This window comes from Equus asinus, chromosome 21 (genome assembly GCF_041296235.1).
Source record: "Equus asinus isolate D_3611 breed Donkey chromosome 21, EquAss-T2T_v2, whole genome shotgun sequence".
In the NCBI taxonomy this organism is placed as follows: Eukaryota; Metazoa; Chordata; class Mammalia; order Perissodactyla; family Equidae; genus Equus; species Equus asinus.
In genome coordinates this window covers 42,132,041-42,158,071 of record NC_091810.1, presented here as the reverse complement: position 1 = coordinate 42,158,071, position 26,031 = coordinate 42,132,041, and the positions used below count along the sequence as shown (strand labels likewise).

Genomic DNA, 26,031 nt, shown 5'->3' with positions numbered 1-26,031 from the left:
AAGGGTATAGAAAAGCACTGTCTAATAGTAATATTATAAGAGCCATATACACAGTTTAAAAATGCCTCATAGCCACATTAAAAATATAAAAGTAAAATTTTAATAATGTATTTTAATAATGTATTTAATAACATATTTACTTTAACCCACTATATTCAAAATATTATTTCACCATGTATTTAATATTAAAAGATTAAAAATGGGGTATTTTACATTGTTTTTTCCTTAGAAAGTCTTTGAAATCAGTGTATATTTATTTTACACTTATAGCACATCTCAGTTTGCTCTAAGCACTTTTTAAAAGCTCAGTAGCCACATGTGGCTAATGGCTACTGTTCTGGACAACACAGATACAGAAAATCAAAATTCATAGGAAACTCGTATGTATAAATAAAACACATTTTAAGTATCGTGGTTCTCTATTATGTTTCTTTATCCGTTTTTTTCTTTACATTTCTATAGCCCTATTTAGTATCCTAGACAACCCTCCATAAGTATCTGATCTTTTTGGATTATCAGTGACATCTTTTATAATTTTGGCTACATGAGTTCCCAAGGGCCTGAATTCAAGTAATGAAGTATTAAAAGTGTCATGATCCAAATCCTTTACATATACTCTCTGAAAGACTTTTATCTAATGTGTCTTAGGAGATGCCTTTGTGGAAGTCATATATGTATCTTCTTACATTAATCTTGCATTTTATTTAAATTAGTATAGTAAATATTTTAATGTAGAGTCCGTATGTTAAAATCAGAGTAGATAAAAGGGGGATTTTTGGCTTGATGAGCGATGGTGGGATGTCCTGCATTAACAAATATCATCTAAAGTCCTGTGATGTAGCCTGGAATTTGGTTTCAAATAAGTTTTGTAAAGTCCTTTAGTTAGGTTAAAATTTGGTTTCAAATGAGTTTTCATATTTAACAGTGGTGTCGTGTAGTTTGAGTTCTGAAAATGTTATCATAGCTTAGGATTTATGTAAAACAACTCTTTACCTTGGTAATAACTATTCAACTGAGGACTCTTGTTTTAGCTTTCTTGGCTCCAATTGGCAAATGCTATTTATTAGATTTTTTTTTTTTTTAATTTCAAATTTCTGTTGTGGTTAGCCTTTTTTTCTTTTAAGGGCTATATTGTATCTCTGTATAATATAATTGTATTTAACTATACAGTTATATACAACCATATATAACTATACACACACACACATAAACGTATATAACTAGATAAAGGATGATGATAGATTTGAGTATGAAAGTTAAGAAAAAGGCTGTCAGTAAGGATGTCAAGAGAGACTGATGAGCGATCAGAGTAGGAGATGCCGGCCTTTCAAGCTAAGTTGAGATGATGAAGGATGAGGTGGGTTGAGTTGGGGATGAAGAGAAAAGTGGCTTTTACAGTCAGCGTGGTGCTAATTCATTGTCCTCTCTGACAGGTTTTAGTGCTTTCACACCTTCTAGAGAGTCATCATGTTGGAATATGTTTTTAACACTTGAACTTCCAAAGTCTGTTTGGTAGTTTTGAAAGCTGTAAATATCTAATTGAAGGATGTTATCCAGATTCAGAAGTTAACTCTTTGAATCAAAGTAAATAATAACATTATTGTAAGAAAAAGACTGAAACTTTTATTAAACTACTATGTTAGGTTTTGATTCTCTCCACTTATTTAAAAAACAAATAAAACCCCAAAAAACAAATTCTGTTTGACATGAGCAAAGCTATTTACCAAGCTCTTATTTTAAAATGTGCAGGCATTGATTTTAATCATTTGGGCAGAGACAAACAATGTAATGTTTTGATAATGTATGAAGTACAGATTAAGTGATTCAAAGGAGAAGACGGTGAAATGGAAGTGTAAAAATTAAAATATTTCATCAGTTTCTTAAAATTTTTAGGCATTATTTTATGGTATTCTTAAAATATTTACTTTTTGCCTCTTGACTAAGATGGATAGTTTGGAAGAGGGACTGTTAGAGAACAGTAAGAACAAATGTTAAATTGTAAAATTATTTAAGGATATTTGTTAAGCTCTCATGGAGAAAGGCGTATTTTAAAAGTGGGAGAAGCTTTTTAAAGCAATATATTTCTGTGGTTTTCTTGACCTCTTTGGATAGAAACTGCACCTTTAAAAGCTAACCATTCAGGGTACAAATTAATGATTATATTATTATAATATTCAGTTATTTAACTTTAACTCCACAGTATGTCTGCTGTTAGTATTAAAATATATTAAACTTTTATTAATCTTATTTAGAGTTACCCATGTTAATATATTTCGGTTTTCCTACCTTTGCTGTTGGTTTTCAAAAACAGCAACAAGCTATATCCTTAAAGGTGTTTCTTTCTTTATTAGAGCACTTGCTTTCAAAGAGTGGCGGGGACTGCACTTTTATTCATCAATTCATAGAATGCCAGAGTGAGTACAGAGTATTTTTCACATTGATTTTAATGAAGTCAGGGGCTAAAATTGGAAAATGAGAGAGACAATGAAGATCTCAATGTGTTTGCTATGGTAGAGGTGCACAAAGGGCAATCTGCAGACAGCAGCAGTCCTTTTCATGCTGTTTCCGTTTCTCTCTTTTGAGAAAAATATTTTTGTTGCATTTGCCTTCACGGATGGAGGTGAGCATTTCATATTGCTCGCAAAAAACAGGAAGTTTCAAGCTTTTTAATTAAAAATCGTCATTGAGCGGGAAATAAAATAGAATGTCAAGCACCTAAACTTTCTGTGTGGATACTTGAGATAGTAATAACGTTAACCTGTTTATTTAAGTTCTAGTACTATCACAGATTTGGCCTTTGAGGTTCTTAAATACATTTCTTAAATGATTAAATGAAACCACAAAAGCAATGATTTAGTTTGGGCACTCAGATCTGAAGATGGCCCTTAGGGTGGCAGGAGCTTTTTAGGGAAGGAGTAGCAGTGGACTGTCCCACAGTCTAGCATCAACTACCTACCCTTGGGAAGTTGTGCAAAGACTATCTTTAATCATATTTTAAAGATAGGTTGGCTTTTGAGGTGGTTTAGACCTCTGCTGGATTCTGAACAAAAGTATCTTGAATTCCCTCTTACTTGAAAATCACATGGCTGCTTAAATCTGTAACAATCACAAGGTTGTGATATTCTCTCAGTCTTCTTAGTGACAATTAATTGTCACTATGTGTAGTAAAGATTTATTGATAATGTCTGTATTTTTTCCTGTCAGACGCACTTTGTCAGGCATTTTTATCTTCCTGCTTGCTCTCGTTTTGAAATGAGTGATTTTCCATGTTTTTATGCCCATAAATTCATTTTCTGGGTGTGCATGCATGTATGGTTCTCCCCCACACATACATAATCTCAGGAGCACTTGGGGGTTGTCAGGATCACACCTGGTAATTATAGTGGATGCAAACTCAACAGATCAAATATTTATACTATTTAGAAATGCTTTAAAGAAACCTGAATTTCATTTAATAATTTTAGAAGAGCTTCTGTTTTTGTCCATTTTAGAGACTATAATGTTGAGTGTAAGTTTAACATTACTTTGAGGTAAATTGATTAATAAATATGGCATGCATATTTCTTTGTCCTTTAAAATTTTTTCGTAAAGCAAATAGTAGTGCATCTTTTTTTTGGTCTTCTGATTTCTAAATCTCACTTTTATAGGAAATTGGGGCAAAATAATTGGTACTCACTGAAACCAACTAAAAGTAGAATGTATAATCTAAAATATAGATCTTTAGGAGAAGAATTTTATACTTAGTTTTGTTATACGTGGCCCTTTTTTAATGTTATTTTTATTTTGAATTTTTGGGATTTATATTTTGAACTCAAAGAAATAAGAACAGAAAACTATCAAAAGTGTGTTTTTATTAAGTTTGCAACAATCATTTAAAATATTATTATAAAATACGTAAAATATTTAGCTGTAATTATAACACAGAATAATGTTTGTTTTAAATAAAAGAAAAAGATGTTTGGAGAGTTTTATTATATCATAGTTATGGGGGGAAATTGGCCAAATAAATATTCAGAGTTAGAGGGAAGTTATGTAAATTATAGCAATCCTCTCAGTGGGGATATTAGCCAATAAAATGATGTTTATGAGGACTATAATGGCATGGGAAAATGCAAAATGTGGTACATAGAGGGGGAAATTAGAAGATGAAATCCTATTCTTGTGGACAAAGAGTGAACCAAAGAACAGAAAACATAAAATACAAGTGTTCCTAACCATCTGAATCCGTTGGGTTTCTAAGTGCAAATAGAAGTTTGGAGTGTGAATTCAGGTATCTAGGGATATAGCCCATTATCTGAATCTGTTTGGTTCTTGAGTTTCGGTAATAAATAGCAAAAGTTTGGTTAATGAGGATACCTACCAGTTGTATCTCAAAATTTTCCAAATCTGTTTGGCTCCTTAAATTTGGATAGCCAGAGGTGGCATAGTAAGGGTTGCCTCTGGTTTGATTTGTTGACAGAAGGGACATTTTTGTTATTTTATGACAAGTTGCCATTATAGAAATTGTTGTGTTTCATAAGTATTAAGGCAAGCAAGGCAAATTCAACAAAAATTTTATTCAAGAGAACTTTTGAAACAATTTTGGATTATTTTTTGACAAGCGCACAAACGTTTTTGCTATTATTTTCATTGATAAGCATCTTGAACTGATTTATGATCTTGAACATGACGTGCATATTCTGTGAGCAGTGATACTTCATATTCTTGTTTCCAGTCTTTTAAAAAGTAAATGTTAAGTTCCTAACTTTCATTATTTAATGTGCTTGTATAGTATAAATTCGCCTTGTGTTTTAAAAATTAGAAAGCAAGTAATTCACTTCCATAGGATTCATCATATCTATTTTTAATATATCGACAGATTTTTTTCAGTTTAGGTGTATGAATCCACAAGAGAACAATTTGGTTGTTGGCTCTCTCCATTTATAAGGTGATTTTGAGGAAATTAAATGAGTTGAAATACATTTCAGTTTGTTTTCCTTTTATGGTAAAACAGACTGTGTTTCTTTTAATTCTCTTTTAGGAGAAAAGCTTTTAATCCCATGCAATGAAATTGGATTTTGAACAGATTTAAATAGCCTTTTGCATAATTCCAGAACTGTGAAATAAATTTTATGCAGAAAAATACACCATATAAAATCTAGACTTAGTGAGTAACTTTAGTGGGACTTGCTAAAAAGCTCTAGCAATATTTTCTTCTTTAGAGATTCAGGCATGAAATTTGGTTTAAGCAGAACTCCACATTCCATGTTCCCTTCAAATTTTAGTTACTCAGACTTTACCATATAAACTTAATGAATACATTGAGACTTTTGTGTTCTGTTAAAGGTGCTTTCTGAGTTAAGAAATTGTGCATCTCTAAATCTGTTTCATATATATTCCATGAACTGTCACTTGATTAACTTGTGTTTTATATTGTATTGTTATGTTATATTGTATATTAACTTGTAAATTGTGCATCTCTAAATCTGTTTTATGCATATTCCTTAAACTGTCACTTGATTAACTTGTATGCCAAGTGAGGATGAAGGGTAAAAGGTGGAGAATCTAAGGATCTGCAGACCTACCGTCCCTTTGTGGGCATAGAGTGAAAGACAGCCTTGTCTGGGCTGCTGCCTGCCCCTTTGATTTCTCTTGCTGTTCTTTGCCCTGGTGAGGGCAGAGGCATCACTGCTGGATGCCAGAGAAACTTTCCTCTGAGGTCTGCTTTGGAGAGACAAACTGCCCCTTCCCCCAAGGGCATCTGCCTTTTGACGATGGAGTTAAGTGCCCTGAAATAAACCTCATATCTTTGTATTCTTAATCCATTCTTACTGTGAGACTTAATGGTTTTTCTTATTAGGCAAAAGTCTAGTGCTCTTAATATTTCATGTTTTATTGTTTTTTCTTGATCTTTAAAGAATTTTCTCCCTGCCTCCCACCCCCATTTTGAAATTACAGTCACTGTCTGTTATGCTTCTCTCATTCTGTCCTCCTTTCTCTTACGGCTTTGCTCTCACATAGAAATTGCCTTATTTGGAGTAATGCGTTGAATCAGTGTTGCTTGTGTGACTGTTTACTTTTCATCACTCTATGAGATCAGCCTCTCTGAACAATCTCTGGATTATTCTGATTATATGTTCTACTTGAAACAGATTCCTGAATTTTCATTTTTTGAACTTTTATTTCTCTAAGCCAAAGCAATTTATTTATGACAAAGACTAGAAAACATTTGGTGTAGTTCCTGCTCATAGTAGTTTATGTCCCTATTATAGGAAAACTCTTGAGTTTAAATTAGATGTTGCTATTCTTTATTTCTTCGTTCTTAGAGTAGTTGTCCAATCTAGGGTATATTGGAGGGTTTTGTTTATTGTTTTGTTGTACCAAGCATTTCCCCAGTCAGCTTGCTTTCCAACATTTTTACCAGATTTTTGTCCCAGTGTAACTGCACAGAAGATAGTCTTAAGTTCATGCCAACAGTGTTTTGGTATGTAGACTCTTCCTTTTTTTAAAAAAAGATATTTTCTGTGTTCTTGAAATTGGTCCATTTCATTTAGTTTTTAAAGATTTTTTATTTTTTCCTTTTTCTCCCCAAAGCCCCCCGGTACATAGTTGTGTATTCTTCGTTGTGGGTTCTTCTAGTTGTGGCATGTGGGACGCTGCCTCAGCGTGGTCTGATGAGCAGTGCCATGTCCGCGCCCAGGATTCGAACCAACGAAACACTGGGCCGCCTGCTGCGGAGCGCGCAAACTTAACCACTCGGCCACGGGGCCAGCCCCTCATTTCATTTAGTTTTAAATCTATCCTCAAATTCTAAATTTTGTTTTTTCTATTTTGTTCTTCCTTATTCATTGGTTTTAGGACAAATAGCTTTCTGGAACTGTTGTTATGAAAAGGCAGACTATCTTCTGTAGCAAGAATTGCTTTAACCAATTTTATTTTGCTGTAGAAATGAATAACCTTGTGAAAGTCTGTACTAAATTTAGCAACCTCACAGGGCCTCCTCTGTGAGGTTCTAAAAAGTCTATTTCTGCTTTGTGAACTCCTGCTCTCTGAAGAGAAATAAATTGTTGGCTTGATGTCAAACGCTGATTGTTAACTTTTACTTTAACTGTATCTTGTTTATTCTAATCTCAGTTTCTTTGCCGTATTTCCCTTTAATGATCATTTAGGTAACTTTAGCTCATTTTTATTTATGATGTTTAGATTTAAATCAGAGGAACCTTCATGTGAATTCTCATTTGGTCCCTTGCTGGCATTATGACCTCTTTAAATCTTAATTTCCTCATTTATTAAATGGAATGGTAGTACCTACTTCATAGGATTATTATGAGAATTAAATGAGATCCTATTTACTAAGTGCTCTAAGTAGTGCCTGGTACACAGAAATACATGTTAACTGGTAGGTAGAAAGCTTGTTGGCAGGGGTAAAGAAGGGTGTTATGGGAACTTTTTTGTTGAAGTAGCTTGTTTTCCTCCTTTTTATTCCCAGTCTCAGGATAGTGAAAGCTGATTGATTAGCTTTGTTGTTCCTGTTAAAGTAATATGTTTCTGACAATCTGGAGATTATCTAACTTTTTAAATACGAGTATGCCATTTAAAAATTTTGATCTCAAGCACATTATTTTGATGTCCTAGTCATAATATTATTTTTTGAATGACACCTGACTTTGAAATTTACTAATATTCTACTAGTACTCCAGCCTATTCTATTTTCCAAGCTGGCAGTTACAACAGCAGTTTATGTAGTTCTTTTATATTCATCTACTCTTCTTTCAGTTTGTTTAAGATCCCTAGGCAACTGACATCAGTATCTGATAGTCAGTACTATTTGAGTTTATCTTTTGCTTTCAATTGCTTGTGGCTGTCATGTAAGGTAAATGGCTCTTTAGCTTTAAGAACTTAATCCAAGAGAAGAGCAGGGAAAAATTAAAAGAACTTAATCCAGTCTAGGCACACCTGTGCTCCTTTGAGCTTCTTTGAAATGCATTGTTTGCATTGTTTCTTGTTTTTATTTTGTGCCACATGGCAATATAGGTAGTATATAATTTATTTTTATCAACCAAGAAATAAATTTGGCTCTCTTCTTATTCAGTCTTTGACAAGATTTGACAGTTTTTGCAACTCCATCATGTGTTTTCTTACTAAACTAAGTGCTTAGGTGATGGTTCTCAAATGTTGTCAAACTTATTAGACCCATGATTTCTACTCCTTGGTATGGTCTATACAGAAATGCCTACATATATATATCAGGTACAAATTTAAAATGTTTGCAGTGGCGTTATTTATGCTAGTTCAAAACTGGAAATAACCTAGAAGACCTCCGGTAGTCAAATGGATGAATACACTGAGGTATATTGGATGAAAGAACTCTTGACACAAAAGAGTACATACTATAGTATTCTATTTATTTAAAGCTCAAAACCACTAAAATTATATTAAATTATTCAGTCATGTATATTTAGATAGTGTGACTATAAAGAAATGAAAGAAATTAAATACTATAAAAGTTAAGGTAGTAGTTACCTTTATGGAGTTTTGATTGGAAAGGAGTATGTGGAAGGCTTTGGCGGGGTAGCAGTGGGGAGCATGGTTAGGTTCTATTTCTGGATTTGGGCTGTAGTCATATAGACATTTGCTTTAAAAAAAATTTATTAACTTTGCACCATTGTGTTCTATGCCCCTTTCTGAGTGTTATTTTTCACAATAAATAAATATGGTTTTAAAATAGGGAAACATGAATAATTATCTCTCTATAGTATCCCTCAAAAAGAGGGAGTTTTAAAAAAGAAAGAAAATCCTCTGCTTTATCTTACAGTTGTGCCAAGGCAAATAGCTCTTTTAAGACCTGCAGTTATCATTACATGGAAGTTCTCTTTTGAGTTTCTGAGAGGTCTCTGACTTAGTACTCCTGAAGAATTGAGTCTCTACCACAAGTTTGAGAACCAGTGATTAGAAAGTTTTGTGTTTTTTTCCTGCTTCCTCTCCCCAAATCCCCCGAGTACATAGTTGTATATTTTAGTTGTGGGTCCTTCTAATTGTGGCATGTGGAACACCGCCTCAGTGTGTCCTAACGAGCAGTGCCATGTCCACGCCCAGGATCTGAACCAGCCAAACGCGAGGCCGCTGCAGCGGAGCTTGCAAAACTTAACCACTCGGCCACAGGGCTGGCCCTGATTAGAAAGTTTTTTAAAAACAATATTCTCTTTGTTAATTCTTTAATCACAGGCCACTAATGATTCACTAGATTTGATAGTATAACCTTAAATAATTTCAGTAGTGATAATAGCAGTAGGTAATTATTATTTAGCACTTGTATACTAGTACTGCTTAAAACTTTTTATATGTATTTAATCCTTAGTTATAAGAATAAGGAAAACATTCAGATTACTTTTTCCAAGTTTTAGCTCTTTAAAAATAGATGCTCAATTCATTCATTCAGCAAATGTTTATTAAGCATCTACAATCTACATGTCAGGCATTATTTAGTAGTTGTTAGGGGTATAGAAATGAACAAGACAAAGAAAGCTTTGCCTTCATGGAGTTTACATTTTCTTGAGGCAACAAAAACTAATAAACTAATAGTATGTCGGGTAGTGATAAGCCCACCAAAGAAAAATAAAAGAATATAAGGCAATAGGGAGCGACAAAGTTAGTCAAGGGGATTTGAACAGATTCTAGACTAAGCTGAGTGAGTTGTACATGTATTTGGAGAAAGAGTATGTGAAATAGAAAGAAACCATGTAAATACCCAAGGCAGGTCTAAAATTGGAGTTTTAGAACAATAAAATTGCTTTTTTTAAAAAAAATAAAGGACCAGATAGTAAATATTTAGACTTTGCAGGCTATAGGGTCTCTGCTGCAACTACTAAAGTCTGCCATTGTAGTGGAAAGCAGCAATGGACAATATGTAAATGATTGGACTTGGCTGTGTTCATATAAAACTTTATTTACCAAATAGGCAGCAGGCTGGGTTTGGCCCTGCAGGCCTGTAGTTGGCTGACTCCTGGGCTAGATCATATAGACCTTGTAGGTCATGGCAGGGACTTCAGATTTTGTTCTAAGGATGAGGGAGTTTCGAGCAATAAATTACTCCTAATATGTATTTATAATTTTTTAGACAAGATGGTTCTTAGATCTTTAACATACTAGAAAAAGATTGGAATGGCTTTCAAAGTCTTTGTTTATATTATATTATTATTTGCTGTATTCATGTAACAAGCATTTGTGGAACCTGTGTTACATGTCAGAACTGTGTTGGGAATTAAATTATTAATAAGATACCTACCTGCTTTCACTAGACCCTAAATTATCACATTTATCTTGATAATCTGTCAGGAGTACCCAGCACTGTAACTGGTGCATAGTAAATATTTGAAGGCATGAGTATATTCCTCAAAGAGTTCATACTATGTTGGGAAAAGTAGACATAAATAGATACTTGCAATCTAGGATAATAGAGATATGAATGAAGAGCTATGGAAGACAAGAGGAGAGATACCAAATCCATCTAGGAGAAAAGAAGAGAAGATAAATTCAGTTTTAGACATGGCGAGATTAAGATCCTGGTGGGATTTCTGGGTGAAGATGTCTGAGAAGTTGTTAAACAGTAAGATTCTGGGACCTAAGAGAGAGAGGTAGACTAGGTATCAACATTTAGAAATTATTCAAGTGTAGTAGGTAGTTAATGCCATTAAAAAAGAGTTTTTGTTGTTGACAGATCTTGAAGACTAACGCACTTTTTTTTTTTTTTTGGCTTTGTAGAACCATAAAAATTTTATATTCTGTTCCCCCACCCCTACCTCAGTGCACACAGTGCTGCATTGGAAATCTTTGTATAAGTTTCTCTCTTTCCAGAGTAATACGCAGAAGGGTGTGGGTTAAAGGACATGCGCTTTCAACATTTGGAGACATCCTGCCAAATTGCCCTCTAAAAAAAATGATACTGATTTACATTCCCACCAGAAGGACACCGGATTACTCATTTACCTACCCATCTCAGTAGTGAATGTTTGCCAATCTGGTGGGCAAATAATGCTAGGGCATTGTTTCAGTGAGTAGACCATGAGTTTCGCATGTTTGCTGGAATTGTGAATTCTGTGTTGCTATTCTTTGCCCCTTTTTCTATTGTGGTGTTTGACTTTTTCTTACTCATTTTTGGAGGGCTTCACATCTTTGCTTGCCTTCTCTATACTCCCTTTCCTCCTTCCTTGTTTTATTTTTCTCCGTAACTACTATCTGACATACTGTTGGTTTATTTCTTTATTGCCTGTCCCTCCCTGCCCTATTAGAATGTAAGACTAGGAGGGCAGGGATTTTGTGATTTGTTCATTCTAATGTTTCCAGCACCTAGGACAATGTCTGGCACATAGTAGGGACTCCCTAATTAATTGTTCAATGAATGAATGAGTTCATTTATTGTTTTTCAGATATTTTCTCCGTGTCTGTCACATGCCCTTTACCTTTGTTTATGATAAGGTTAATCATACAGAAAATTTTCATTTATTTGAGGTCAAATCTATCAGTTCTTTCACATATGTCTTTTGTGTTCTTCGTTTTGCCTAAAGCCTTTTTGTTGTTTTTTTTTTTGAACTTTTTGACTACCTTCACCCATTTTCGCCCACTCCCCACCCCCTGCCTCTGGCAACCACCAATTTCTTCTCTGTATTTATGAGCTTAGTTTTTTTTTTTTTTAAATATATCTATATATATTTTTTAGATTCCACATATAAGAGAGAGCACATGGTATTTGTCTTTCTCTGTCTGACTTATTTCACTCAGCATAATGCCCTCAAGGTCCGTCCATGTTGTTGCAGGCGGCAAGATTTCGTTCTTTTTTATGGCTAAATAATATTCCATGTATATGTATTCCACAATTTGTTTTATCCATTCGCCCGTTGATAGACACTTAGGTTGTTTCCATATCTTGGCTATTGTAAATAATGCTGCAGTGAACATGGGGGTACGTGTATCTTTTCAAGTTAGTACTTTCATTTTCTTCTGATAAATACCCAGAAGTGAAATTGCTGGATGATATGGTAGTTCTGTTTTCAATCTTTTGAGGAAGCTCCATACTGTTTTCCATAGTCTCTGTTCCAATTTACATTCCCACCAACAGTGCACAAGAGTTCTCTTTTCTCCACATTCTCACAAACACTTGTTATTTCTTATCTTTGATAGCAGCTATTCTAACAGATGTGAAGTGGTATTTCATTGTGGTTTTGATTTACATTCCCCTGATGATTAACAGTGTGGAGCATCTTTTCATGTATTTGTTGTCCATCTGTATGTCTTCTTTGGGGAAACGTCTATTTAGATCTTTTGCCTGTTTTTTTAATCAGATTGTTTGGTTTTTGCTATTGAGCTGTAACACATATTAGATCACAATTGGAAGAAAGGAAAGCCAATGAAAAGCTGAGAAGAAAGGAATGGGCAAACACATAAAAGTAGTAGAAATGAGTGGTATCCTAGAAGTCAAAGGAAAAGAGTTTTAAAAGGGAGGCAGTAAACTTTTGATTAAATATAGTAAAATGGACCCATTCATAGTAAAGGATTATAGAAGACATGAGGCCACAGGGACAAAGAGAATGGGAATGGAGACTATAGCAGATAGTAGATGTCAACAAAATTTTGGAAAATGTAAAACAGATAATTGAATGATAAGAGATTTGGGTTTTCATTCTTTCTTTTTTAAGGGGCTGCAAGGGGGAGGTGGTGTGAAGGAAGCCAAAAAAAGCCAGTTAATACTGTGGCACAGTTGTCAGAGGCACTTAGTACCTCTTAGCCAGGGCAGGAGTGTTGGGTGGTGCTAAAAACAGGATTGAAAGTTTATATGAGGAATCATTCAACCTTCGTTTTCTTCCCTTGGTCCATGCAGACAGACAGGTATCTCTTTCCTCCCACAAAAAGACTGGAGGTTTGTTCTCTGGAGGCTGAAATGGAGAGTCTCTAGACTGGGGTACTTCAGACATGGCTGAGGGCAGGGTCTGAACATCTTACTGAAAAAAAGGTGGGAGAATTAAATGAAAGTCTGTATACTGAATCAGAATGCTGGTCACCAGGTTTATACTCCCTAGAAAGGAGGTTAGAGGATTCTTCTCTGGGGGAACTGATCAGACCAAGAGAAAATACTTACTGATAGTGACATTTGAAGGTCTCACAACAAACTGCCACGGTGCAGCCCAGCAGGTAACAAGCCCTGCATGTGCACACAGAGCTTTGTCAGCTTTGTATTGCCTCACCCTTGAAAATGAAGAGACAACCAAGATCACCAAACTTTTGAGGAAATTCTCTGCTGAGAAAGACAGAGATCAAAACAAATAAAAAGCAAACAGAAAATGTGACTGGAGAAGAAACAGGAAAAATATGAGAAGCAGAAGAAAACTATTTTTAAAAAAGTATAAATAGGGCTGGCCCCGTGGCCGAGTGGTTAAGTTCGCGCGCTCTGCTGCAGGCAGCCCAGTGTTTCGTTGGTTCGAATCCTGGGCGCAGACATGGCACTGCTCATCAAACCACGCTGAGGCAGCGTCTCACATACCACAACTAGAAGGACCCACAACCAAGAATATACAACTACGTACCGGGGGGCTTTGGGGAGAAAAAGGAAAAAATAAAATCTTAAAAAAAAAGGATAAATAATTTCTTCAGGAAGATAGAGTGTTTCATGGATGAAACAAGATAAAGAGGCTATTTTTAAAAAGGAGCAGAGTGCAAGTAGAATTCTTGAAAACTAAAAATATAAATGCCAGATTTAAGAAAAAAAGTTAGACCAGTAGGGAGAGTGAAGTAAGCATCATGGCAGAGTGAGCTCTTCCCTTGGACTCTCCCCGCTAAGATACAATGAAAAGGACACACATAAACCAACAGAGGACATTCACACGACACAACAGAAGTCTGAGAGATCCACACAACCATACTTCTGAAGGTGGAGGTGCTGGACCCCCCTGGGAGGCAGTGGAAGGAGGTAATGGGATCTCCTTTCCCCCCCCCAATGGCAGCAACCTAGGTCACAGGACCGCATGCAGCTTGGGTGAGGGGTGGGGAGGGCCTGCCCTCTGCAGGAACGCCTTAGTTCTTGAAATTGCCTCCCAGCCTGTGGGAAAGCTCCACACTGAGGAACCTAAGCAATTGTGTGGGCATCTTCACCAAGCTGAGCACCCCAGGAGGGCAGAGAGTGAGTGAAGAGTGGGAGTGCACCCTGGGATCATGCATGCAAAACAAAATGCCCCTCCTCCTGCCTGGCACATCAGCTCAGCAGGTTGGCTTGAGCAAGAGACCCCAGCCAGAGCACCTGCACATACATTTATAAAGCAGTGGCGGCAAGTGTGCCAACACAGACAGGCCCTGTCAGCATAGCTTCCGAAGGATAGGCATAGCTGTCAGGGATCACAGCAGGCCCAGAATACACAGCTCCTGCCACCCCTACCCCCCCACCCATGGCAGCAGGTGGCATCTGTAACCAGATACTACCAGTATGTGAAAGGACAAATCTACCCGATCAAATAGTATGAAGAGGTATATTAACACTCCAGACCAGAAGAAAAGTGACAAGCCCCCAAAAGTCCATCCTAAAGGCATAGAAATTTACAATCTAAATGACGGAATTCAAACTAGCTATCATAAAAAAACTCAGCAAGTTACCAGAAAACTCAGAAAGTTCAATGAAATCAGGAATAAAATTAACAGAGGGAATTCTCCACAAAAGAGATTGGAACTATAAAAAACAATCAGAAATGTTGGAGGTGAAAAACAATATGAGATAAAGAAAAATAACAGAGCTGACATCATGGAGGACAGAATTAGCAATTTAGAGGACAGAAACATAGAAATGCTTCAGATGGAGGAGAGAGAACTAAGACTAAAAAGAAATGAAGAAATTCTTTGAGAAATATATGACTCGATTAGGAAATGCAATATAAGGATTATAGGCATTCCAGAGGGAGAAAGGACCAGAGAGCATGTTCAAAGAAATAATAGCAGAGAACTTCCCAAATCTGGGGAAGGAGCTGGAATAATAATAAAAGAAGCTGGGGCTGGTCCCATGGCCGAGTGGTTAAGTTCGTGTGCTCTGCTTTGACGGCCCAGGGTTTTGCCAGTTCGGATCCTGGGTGTGGACATGGCATCACTCATCAGGCCATGCTGAGGCAGCATCCCACATGCCGCAACTAGAAGGACCCACAACTGAAAATACACAACTATGTACCAGGGGGCTTTGGGGAGAAGAAGGAAAAATAAAATCTTTAATAATAAAAGAAGCTAACAGAAGTTCTAATTACATCAGTGTTAAAAGATTTTCTCCGAGGCATATAATTAGTAAAACTGGCAAAAGTCAATGACAAAAACAAAATATTAAGGGCAGCAAGGCAGAAGAAAATAGCTTACAAAAGAACCACTATCAGCGTTTCAGTGGATTTCTCAGCAGAAACCCTACATGGTAGGAGAGAGTGGAATGATACATTCAAAATTCTGAAGGATGAAAACTTTCAGCCAAGAATACTCTGTTCAATGAAAATAACCTTCAGATGTGGTGGAGAAATAAGAACTTTCCAAGAAAAACAAAAGCTAAGGGAGTTCATCACCATAAGACCCTTCCCCCACAAGAAATGATCAAGAAGGCCCTCATACCTAGAAAAAAAAAAAAAAGGAGTTTACAAAGCTTTGAGCAAGGAGATAAATAGGCAGACAAAATCAGAAAATTCCAGCTCTCTATCAGAACAGGTTAGCAAACAATTATAGCATTAAAGATAAAAGGAAGGAAAACATCAATAATCATTTCATTATAACCACAAACCCACAACAAAAAATGAAATAAGTTGTGACACCAATAACTTAGACAGGGATGAGGAAAGGGATGGAACCTGCTTAGACTAAGGAAATAAGAGGCTATCAGAAAATGAACTATCTCATCTAGGAGATCTTTTATACAAACCTCATGGTAACCACTAAAAAAAAATCAGAATAGAGACACAAGTGATAAATAAAGAGAAAACTGAGAAAACCGTCGTAAATAACCACCAAGCTGAATTAGCAGTCAGAAATACACAGGATGAGAAATGAGGGAAATACAGAACAACTGGAAAACTAGTGATAAAATGGCAGCATTAAACCCTCATATATCAATAATCACTCTAAATGTAAATGGCTTGAATTCTCCAATCCAAAGACACAGAGTGGCTGGATGGATTAAAAAATAAGACCCAACAATATGCTGCCTCCAGGAAACACCTCTCAACTGTAAGACAATCACAGGCTCAGAGTGAAGGAATGGAAGATGATACTTCAAGCTAATGGCAAACAAAAGAAAGCAGGTATTGCCCTACTTGTATCACACAAGATAGACTTCAAGATAAAAAGGGCAATGAGAGAAAAAGAGGGGCAATATATAATGATAAAAGGGGCATTCCACCAAGAGGACATAACACTTATAAATATATATGCAGGGGCCAGCCCTGTGGCTGAGTGGTTAAGTTCATGCACTCTGCTTTGGTGGCCCAAGTTTTCACCAGTTGGGATCCTAGCTGTGGACATGGCACTGCTCATCAGGCCATGCTGAGGCAGCATCCCACATAGCACAGCCAGAGGCACTCACAACTAGGATATAAAAGTATGTACTGGGGTGCTTTGGGAAGGGGGAAAAAAAAGACGATTGACAACAGTTGTTAGCTCAGCTGCCAATCTTTAAAAAAAAAAAATATATATATATATATACACACACGTGCACCTCACACAGGAGTACTAAAGTACATAAAGCAACTATTAACAAACCTAAAAGCAGATATTAACAGCAATTTAATAACAGTAGGGGACCTTAATACATCACTTACATCAGTGGACAGATCATCCAGACAAAAAGTCAACAAGGAAATAGTAGAATTAAATGAAAAACTAGACCAGATGGACTTAATAGATACATATAGAACACTCCATCCAAAAACAGCAAAATACATATTCTCCTCAAGTGTGCATGGAACATTCTCAAAGATCATATTTTGGGAAACAAGGCAAACCTCAATAAATTTAAGAAGATTGAAATCATATCAAGCATCTTTTCTAACCACAATGCTATGAAACTAGAATGAACTACAAGAGAGGCCAGCCCTGTGGCTGAGTGGTTAAGTGCCTGTGCTCTGTTTCAGCGGGCCAGGGTTTCAGTGGTTTGGATCCTGGGTGTGCACATGGCCCTGCTCATCAGGCCATGCTGAGGCAGCATCCCACATAGCACAACCAGAGGCACTCACAACAAGAATCTACAACTATGTACTGGGGGCTTTGGGAAGAAGAATTAAAAAAAAAAAGAATTGGCAATAGTTGTTAGCTCAGGAGCCAATCTTAAAAAAAAAAAAAAAAGAAATGAACTACAAGAAAAAAGCTGAGAAAGTAACAAACATGTAGAGACTAAACAACGTGCTTCTGAACAACCAATAGTAATTGAAAAAATTAAAAGAGAAATAAAAAAATGTCTGGAGACAAATGAAAATGAAAATACACCATAGCAACTCATATGGGATGCAGCAAAAGTGGTCCTAAGAGGGAAATTCATAGTGATACAGGCCCACCTTAACAAACAAGAAAAATCTCAAGTAAGTAATCTTACTACACCTAACAAAACTAGAAAAAGAAGAACAAACAAAGCCCAAAGTCAGCAGAAGGAGGGAAATAATAAAAATTAGAGCAGAAATAAATGAAATAGAAACAAAAAGAAAACTGTGGAAAGGATCAGCGAAACTAAGAGCTGGTTCTTTGAGAAGGTAAACAAAATTGACAAACCCTCAGCCAGACTCACTAAGAAAAACGATAGAAGACTCAAATAAATAAAATTAGAAATGAAAGAGAAGAAATTACAACAGATACCACAGAAATACAAAGGATTGTAAGAGAATACTATGAAAAACTATATGCCAATAAATTGGACAATCTAGAAGAAATGGGTAAGTTCTTAGGTTCATACAACCTCCCAAAACTGAATCAAGAAGAAATAGAGAGTCTGAGTAGAAAATAAAGAGATTGAAACAGTAATCAGAATCCACCCCAAAAATAAAAATCCAGGACCAGATGGCTTCCCTGGAGAATTCTGCCAAACATTCAAAGAAGATTTAATACCTGTCCTTCTCAAACTATTCCAAAAAATTGAAGAAAATGGAGCACTTCCTAAAACATTTTACAAGGCCAACATCATCTGATCTCAAACCCACATAAGGACAACACAAAGAAGGAAAATTACAGGCCAGTATTGCTGAGGAACTAAATGCAGAAATCTTCAACAAAATATTGGCAGACCGAATCAGCAATACATTAAAAGGATCATACACCATGATCATGTGGGATTTATACCAGGGACATAGGAATGGTTCGACATGCACAAATCAATGAGTGTGATACACCACATTACCAAAATGAGTAACAAAAACCACATGATCATCTCAATAGAAGCAGAGGAAGCATTTGACAAGACCCAACATCCATTTATGATAAAAACTCGCAATAAAATGGGTATAGAGGAAAGTACCTAAACATAATAAAGGCCATATATGACAAACCCACAGCCAACGTCATACTCAACAGTACAAGACTGAAAGCCATCCTTCTGAGAACAGGAACAAGACAAGAGTGACCACTCTTGCCACTCTTACTCAGCATAGTACTGGAAATTTTGGCCAGAGGAATGAGGCAAGAAAAGGAAATCAAGGTATCCAAATTGGCAGTGAAGAAGTGAAACTCACTGTTTTCAGACAACATGGTTTTATATATAGAAAACCCTAAAGAATCCATTGGAAAACTATTAGAAATAATTAACAGCTACAGCAAAGTTGCAGAGTACAGAATCAACTTATGAAAATTAGTTGCATTTCTATACTCTGTAATGAATTAACAGAAAGTGAACTCAAGAATATAGTCCTGGGGCCAGCCCCATGGCCGAGTGGTTAAGTTCGTACACTCTGCTTCGGCGACCCAGGATTTTGCCAGTTCTGATCCTGGGCGCGGACATGGCACCACTCATCAGGCCATGCTGAGGCGGCGCCCCACATAGCACAGCCAGAGGGACCTACAACTAGAATATACAACTATGTATGGGAGGGTTTTGGGGTGAAGAGAGAAAAAAAAGAATACAATCCTACTTCGATCACAACAAAAAGAATAAAATATCTAGGAATAAATTTAACCAAGGAGATGAAAGACCTATACAATGAAAACTATAAGACATTATTGAAAAAAATTGCTGATGACATAAGGAAATGAAAAGATATTCCATGCACATGGATTAGAAGAATAAACATCATTAAAATGTCCATAATGCCTAAAACAATCTATGGATTCAGTGCAATCCCAATCAGAATCCCAATGACATTCTTCACAGAAATAGAACAAAGAATCCTAAAATTCATATGGGGCAACAAAAGACCCCAAATACCTAAAGCAATCCTGAGAAAAAAGAACAAAGCTGGAAGCATCACAATCCCTGACTTCAAAATATACTACAAAGCTATAGTAATCAAACAGCATGGTTCTGGCATAAAAACAGACACACAGATCAATGGAACAAAATTGAACATGCAGAAATAAAATTACGCATCTGCAGACAGCTAATCTTTGACGAAGGAGCCAAGAACATACAATGGAGAACAGAAAGTCTCTTCAATAACTGGTGTTGGGAAAACTGGACAGCCACATGCGAAAGAATGAAAGTAGACCATTGTCTTTTGCCATCCACAAAAATTAAAAGGGATTAAAGACTTGAAGGTAAGATGTTAAATCATAAAACTCCTAGAAGAAAATATAGGCAGTACACTCTTTAGCATCGTCTTAGAAGCATCTTTTCAAATACCGTGTCTGCTAAGGCAAGGGAAAGAAAAGAAAAAAATAAACAAATGGGACTACATCAGATTAAAGAGCTGCTTTAATTAAAGGCAAAGGAAACCAGGAACAAAACAAAAAGACAATTCACACCAACTGGGAGAAAATACTTGCAAACCATATATTAGACAAGGGGTTAATCTCCAAAATATATAAAGAATTCATACAACTCAACAACAACAAAAAAACCCGATCAAAAAATGGGCAGAGGATATGAATAGACATTTTTCCAAAGAAGATACACAGATGGCCAATAGGCACATGAAAAGATGTTCAACATCACTAATCATTAGGGAAATGCAAATCAGAACTACAATGAGATATCACCTTACACCTGTTGGATTGGCTATAATTACTAAGACAAAACCAACAAGTGTTGGGAAGAATGTGGAGAAAACAGAACCCTCACACACTGATGTTGGGAATGCAAACTGGTGCGACCATTATTAAAAACCGGATGGAGATTTCTCAAAAAATTAAAAATAGAGGGGCCAGCCTGTTGGTGTAATGGTTAAGTTTGCACACTCCAATTCATTGGCCCGGGGTTTGCTGCTTTGGATCCCAGGGTCAGACCTATGTACTGCTTATCAAGCCATGCTGTGGCAGGTGTCCCACATATAAAATAGAGGAAGATGGGCACAGATGTTAGCTCAGGGCTAATCTTCCTCAAAAAAAAATAAAAATAAAAATAAAAGTACAAATACCATATGACCCAGCTATCTCACTACTGGCTATTTATCCAAAGAATTTGAAATAAGCAATTCAGAGACTTATGCACTCCCATGTTCATTCTAGCATTATTCACAACAGCCATGACATGGAAGCAACCCAAGTGCCCATTGACTGATGAATGGATAAAGAAGATGTGATATATAGGAATACTATTCAGCCATAAAACAGACAAAATCGTCCCATTTGCAACAACATGTGTGGCCCTTGAGGACATTGTTTTAAGCGAAATAAGCCAGACAAAGACAAACACCGTGTGATTTCACTCATATGTGGAAGATAAACAAATACATGGACAAAGGGAGCAAATGAGTTGTTAACAGAGGGCAAGGGAGTTGGCAGGTGGGCATAAGGGGTAAAGGGGCACGTATATATGTTGACTGACAAATAATAATGTACAACTGAAATTTCACAGTGTTGTAAACTATTATGACCTCAATAAAATAAAAAATTTTAATAAAGATATTTAGCACAATAAACTTTTCCTTTTACACTAAAAAAAAAAATCAGAAGGATTAGAAGAGAAAATAGAGGAAACATTGCAGAAGATATAATAAAAAAGACAAGAGGTTTTTTTAAATTTGTTTCTTTAAGGAAGAAAGGAGGGCAAATTTAAGAAAATTAGAGAATTGATCCTGGAGATCTAGCGTCTAAATAAGAAGATTTCTTAAGCGCGAGAAAGGAGAGAGTAGAAGAAGAAAAGAAGTGAGAAAAGAGAATTTATCAGTGAAATAGAATACAAGATAATTCCCCAGAATTCGAATTATGTGATGTCATGCACTGAATGCTCAATACAATGTATTTTAAAAGACCACACACTAAGCTAGACGCAAAAAGTCACATATCCACTATACTGGATGAAATATCCAGTGTAGGAATTCACAGTGACAGAAACCAGACAAGTGATGGCTGGGACTGAGAAGGCAGGATGGGAAGTAAATTCTTAGTGAGCATGAGGTTTCCTTTTAGAGTGATGAAAATATTTTGGAACTAGATAGAGGTGGTGGTTGCATAACATTGTGAATGTACTAAATGCCCCTGAATTGTTCACTTTAAAATGATTGTTTTATGGTATGTGAATTTAACCTCAGGTGAAAAAAAAGACCATGGGTCCAACCCTGTGGCCTAGTGGTTAAGTTTGGTGTGTTCCACTTCAGCACCCTGGGTTTGGTTCCTGTGTGCGGAACTTATTGGTGGCCATGCTGTGGTGGCGACCTGTATACAAAATAGAGGAAGATTGGCATGGATGTTAGCTCAGGTGAATCTTCCTCAGCAAAAAAATAAGAGATCATGTACTGAAGTATATGAAATTTAAGGACACCAAGAATAAAGAGAAAATTCTGAAAATGGCCAGAGAGAAACAAAGGCTCTCATACTGTAATAGTCATAATAAACTCAATTATAGTGTAGCAATAAATAACCCTGAAATTTTAGTGGCTTCATTTAACAAACACTTATTTTTCTCTCATGGTACATGTCCTTGGTGAGGGAGAACACTGTTCCACCATGTTATTTATGGATCTAGGCTAATGGAGGCTTTACCATCCTATGGTGTTGCCATGTCAACACTTGGTTGCTAGAGTAGGGGAAGAGAGAAGTATAGAAGACTCCTGCTCTCTCTTGAATGCTTTGGCTGTGGCTAGAACCAGTCATATAGACTTTCCCCAGTGCCTAGGGAGTTGGAACGTCCAGTCCTCCCAGGTGCCCAAACAGGATAGGCAAACCAGCCATTGCTGAGCACAAGAAGTCTCTACTGTGCATGCTGAGGAGCAGGACTCAGACTGGCATTACCTTCTAGTTTGAAGCTAGAAGACAGTAGAACAATGCTTTCAAAATTCTGAAGGAAAATTATTTTTTATAGAATTGTGTATCTAGTCAGAGCATTCGTCAAATGTGAGGATAGAACACTAACGTTTTCAGAGGAACAAAAGTCACAAAGCGTTTGCCTTCTATCCACTCCTTTTCAGGAAATTCTCAGAGGATATGTTACTCTAAAACAAGGGAATAGAACAGGAAAAGGAAGATTTGGAATCTGGGGGCAAAGGATTTTGCACAGGATATAGTCCACACTGGATCAGGAAGATTAAAGGGCTGGGGGGAGGGAGGGACAGGGATATATAATGTGATAGATTACCTGATATGTTTGATATGTTAATATTGAGAGTTTTATAGTTCTGTGAGAACTTCGGCTCTTTGAGATAGATATATAAAACACTAGCAAAACAAAACAAGACGTTTTAAGCTCCAAAAATTCTAAATGTTGTACATGAGAAATGTAATCATAGCATATTATATGACCCAGATATAAATAATGGTCGTAATATAAATACTGATTATAGATGTCTCAAATGTAACTCTTGTGAGGATGATAGTAAGATTTGAGAGCTTAATCATCTATAAGAGATTGTCAGTAAATAATGTCTAAAATGGAAAAATAGACAAATAGCAATATATTATTTAGAGATATAAATGCAAATACCAGAAGAAATGGCTAAAAATTAAAAGTTGTCGCTTCCAGGAATTGAATTTCAGGAATGGAGTGGAGTAGGACAGAGGATGAATAGGACAGCTCACATTGTACATCTTGTAAGACTAATGGCTTTTAAAATTGAATCTATTACTTTGACTTAAAAAAAGTTGTTTTTAAGGAGTGAGGGGGAAACAGCGCCACATACTGCAAAAATCCTATATGAAATGAAAAGTATTAAAAGGAGCCATGGGCTTTGGCAGATAGGAGGTTATAGTGATCTTGGAGCAGCTTCAGTGGTTGAGTGGTGGGTGTAGACCAGGTTGCAGTAGGTGGCAGAGTGAAAGAGAAATTATTTCATGTACCGCAAAAGTGTAAATTGAAGGAGACTAACTGACATACAGGATTAAATAAGGGGATATACAGAATAGATGTGTTATCTTCCTCAGTGAAATACAGAATATGGAAATCTGACTTTAAATAAATTATAAAGAAGCTACATTAGACATTTACAGATAATCCCCCATAAAACAAAACAAAAATATTTTAAATTTATTTAAATAATTAGTTCTTCTAAAATGATTCATTTTACTGAAACACGTCATATAGGCTGACTTGTATCAATAGGGAAAAGTATGCTATTGATATAATTTGTATTACTTTATTTAAATAAAATAGCTTCTCATAATTCCTTTATTATCATTACTTAATATTATTATTACTTAATATCCTTGATTTTGAAAGAGTTGCTTGCTTTGTTCATTCTGAGTCCTTTTCAAAAAGATCTAGGCTTTTTAAATAACATGAAAACTAATGAAAATAAAAGGCAAATTGTGTCCCTACCCCCTAACCTGATTGCTCTATTATAGTGCGAATTCTCTTAGTTCCTCTTTCAGGTTCAAGTTTTTGTTGAAGCCTAGTCATGGGAGTAATGTTATCATCTTTAAATTTGGTCATGGAATGTGTTACACTGCCTCGCTCAGGGAAATGCTACTCGGTTTGGGCTTGGATAGTAATGTTTATTTTCTTTGGCAGAGAGGCTGATCGTCGAGGGTCATCTAACCAAAGTGGTAGAAGAAACAAAGCTTTCAAAAGGTTCGTTTTCTGTGGGTTTTCTGTGGGATTTTCCTGTGGGTTTTGACAGCTCTTTTGGATAATGAAGGTTAGTGTACTTTTCCAAGGTCATAGTATTTTATTTTCTCTCTCTAAATACTATTCATAGTATTTTATTTCATCAGTTTATTTCTTATAGCTCACAAAATGGCAATCCAGTAACAGTATCAGATAATAATATAAAGTAGTTGGAGTTTTGTTTTAAGGAGGATATCTTAACTGGAAAGTTTCTCTTTAAATGAGTATAGATGTGTGTGTTTTTAAATGCTTAGAATGAGTTTCTTTGTGTATTAAAGATTTGTTATGATCTCTCTGTCTCACTTCCAGCATTATTTTCAGCTTTGATGTCAAAATTTTAATCAAACACAATGTAAATCTTTTTTGAAACAACAGGTGAAAAATGCTTACAATTCCATTTTTGTGGTTATCGTACCTTTAACATTTCTTATGATATTTAATATTTTCTTAATTCTTGGCATCTCAATTTGATTTAAACCAAAGTGATAATGTAGAATCTTCTTATATTTTATCATGGAGTCCTATAATTGTGTGAAGTAGTTTATTAATTCTTTTCTGCTACAATTGTTAGATTTAGAGAAGAAAAGTGGGTTTTAAAACATCATATTATCAGGTCACTTTTATGTATAGGGAAATTGGGCAAATAAATTTGGTGGGATATGCTCATTATCATTCTAGGACTTTGATCAGAACATACCAGTGTAAAATTTAAAACTAGATTCACAATCATTTTGGTCAATTAAAAAAATGAGTGAAAGAAGTTTGGAATACTCTGCTTCAGCACATTCTGTTTTATGAAAGTAACTAGATCCATTTGGCTTTTAAAAATATTTAAAAGGATAGTGTTATTTCAAATATCTGGGGCTTCCTTTCTGAATTTTGTGCACGGCAGATGCCATATTTGGGGAAAGAATGCGTAGACTATGCATCACTAATATTGTTCTGGCAAACAGGCGTTGAGTTTCAGAACAGTGAACTATTTTTAGTACATATGGCAATTTATTTCATCTTACTAAAGTGAGATGAGAACAGACTTTAAAATAGCTTTTACCTCACCACCTGAAGACCTATTCAGATTAGTTTGTTGAATAGCCAACACTTTGAAATAGAAGTGGAACCTTAGAAAACAAAATCAGTGCTTCTTTAATTAAAGTGTGTTAGTATTTCGATTTAATACATTTTGAATTAGAATATATTTGCTTCGAATTATGTGATGTCATTATTAAAAAAGATTTGTGCAATCTTACTGATGTCCTTTTGAAACCTAGCTATAAAATATGTATTGAAAGCTTTAAAGAACATGCTTTTTTGATCCAGCAATTCCACTTCTGGGTTTTTATCTTAAGGAACAAACTGGACACATATGCAAGTGTGTTTGTTTCAGTGTTGTTTTAAAAGCAAAATGAGGAAAACTTGTGTCCAATAATAAGGGCATTTATTAAGTAAATTATAGCAAGTAAGTCCATGCAGGTAAATACGTCCTTTAAGAATGATAATCCAGATAGAAGTTTTATATACCCAGAGATTTTTCTATCGGCAGTCAACTGGAACCTTTACTAGCACTACAATTTTACTAGCACTTCTCACAGTTAACATGCAGTAGTACACTAAACCTTGTAACAAACTACATGGCTGAAATAAGTTACATTTTAAGTGCTTTATATCGGGCTATAAAATATTTTCTTTTGGATTTGGCTGAATTGTCTTATTTTTTTAAATGCTTTCGTTGGTCATGTTTTTGATAGAATTTTCTGCGTTGAAAATATTACTAGAAATTGCTGATTACTAGCTATTACAAATCTTAGTATTTCCTTCAGATATTTCACCTAATGCAAAATGTGATCATAGATTGCATATGCTTTCTGTTAAAGCCCTAA

The 26,031-nt window shown here is 35.8% G+C and overlaps 1 protein-coding gene across 50 annotated transcripts in view; it reads left to right on the top strand.

Annotated features, from left to right (window-relative positions):
* SLMAP (sarcolemma associated protein) overlaps window positions 1–26,031 on the top strand; it is a 159,551-nt gene that overhangs the window by 99,735 nt on the left and 33,785 nt on the right. For 26 of the 50 annotated variants that reach the window (XM_070493240.1, XM_070493242.1, XM_070493216.1 and 23 more), the window contains 2 exons: window positions 2,352–2,414; window positions 24,059–24,118. In XM_070493240.1, coding sequence (XP_070349341.1) covers window positions 2,352–2,414; window positions 24,059–24,118 — 123 coding nt within the window. Of the gene's footprint in view, window positions 1–2,351; window positions 2,415–24,058; window positions 24,186–26,031 lie in introns of those variants that run through there. The other 24 variants (XM_070493246.1, XM_070493247.1, XM_070493229.1 and 21 more) reach the window with 3 other exon arrangements.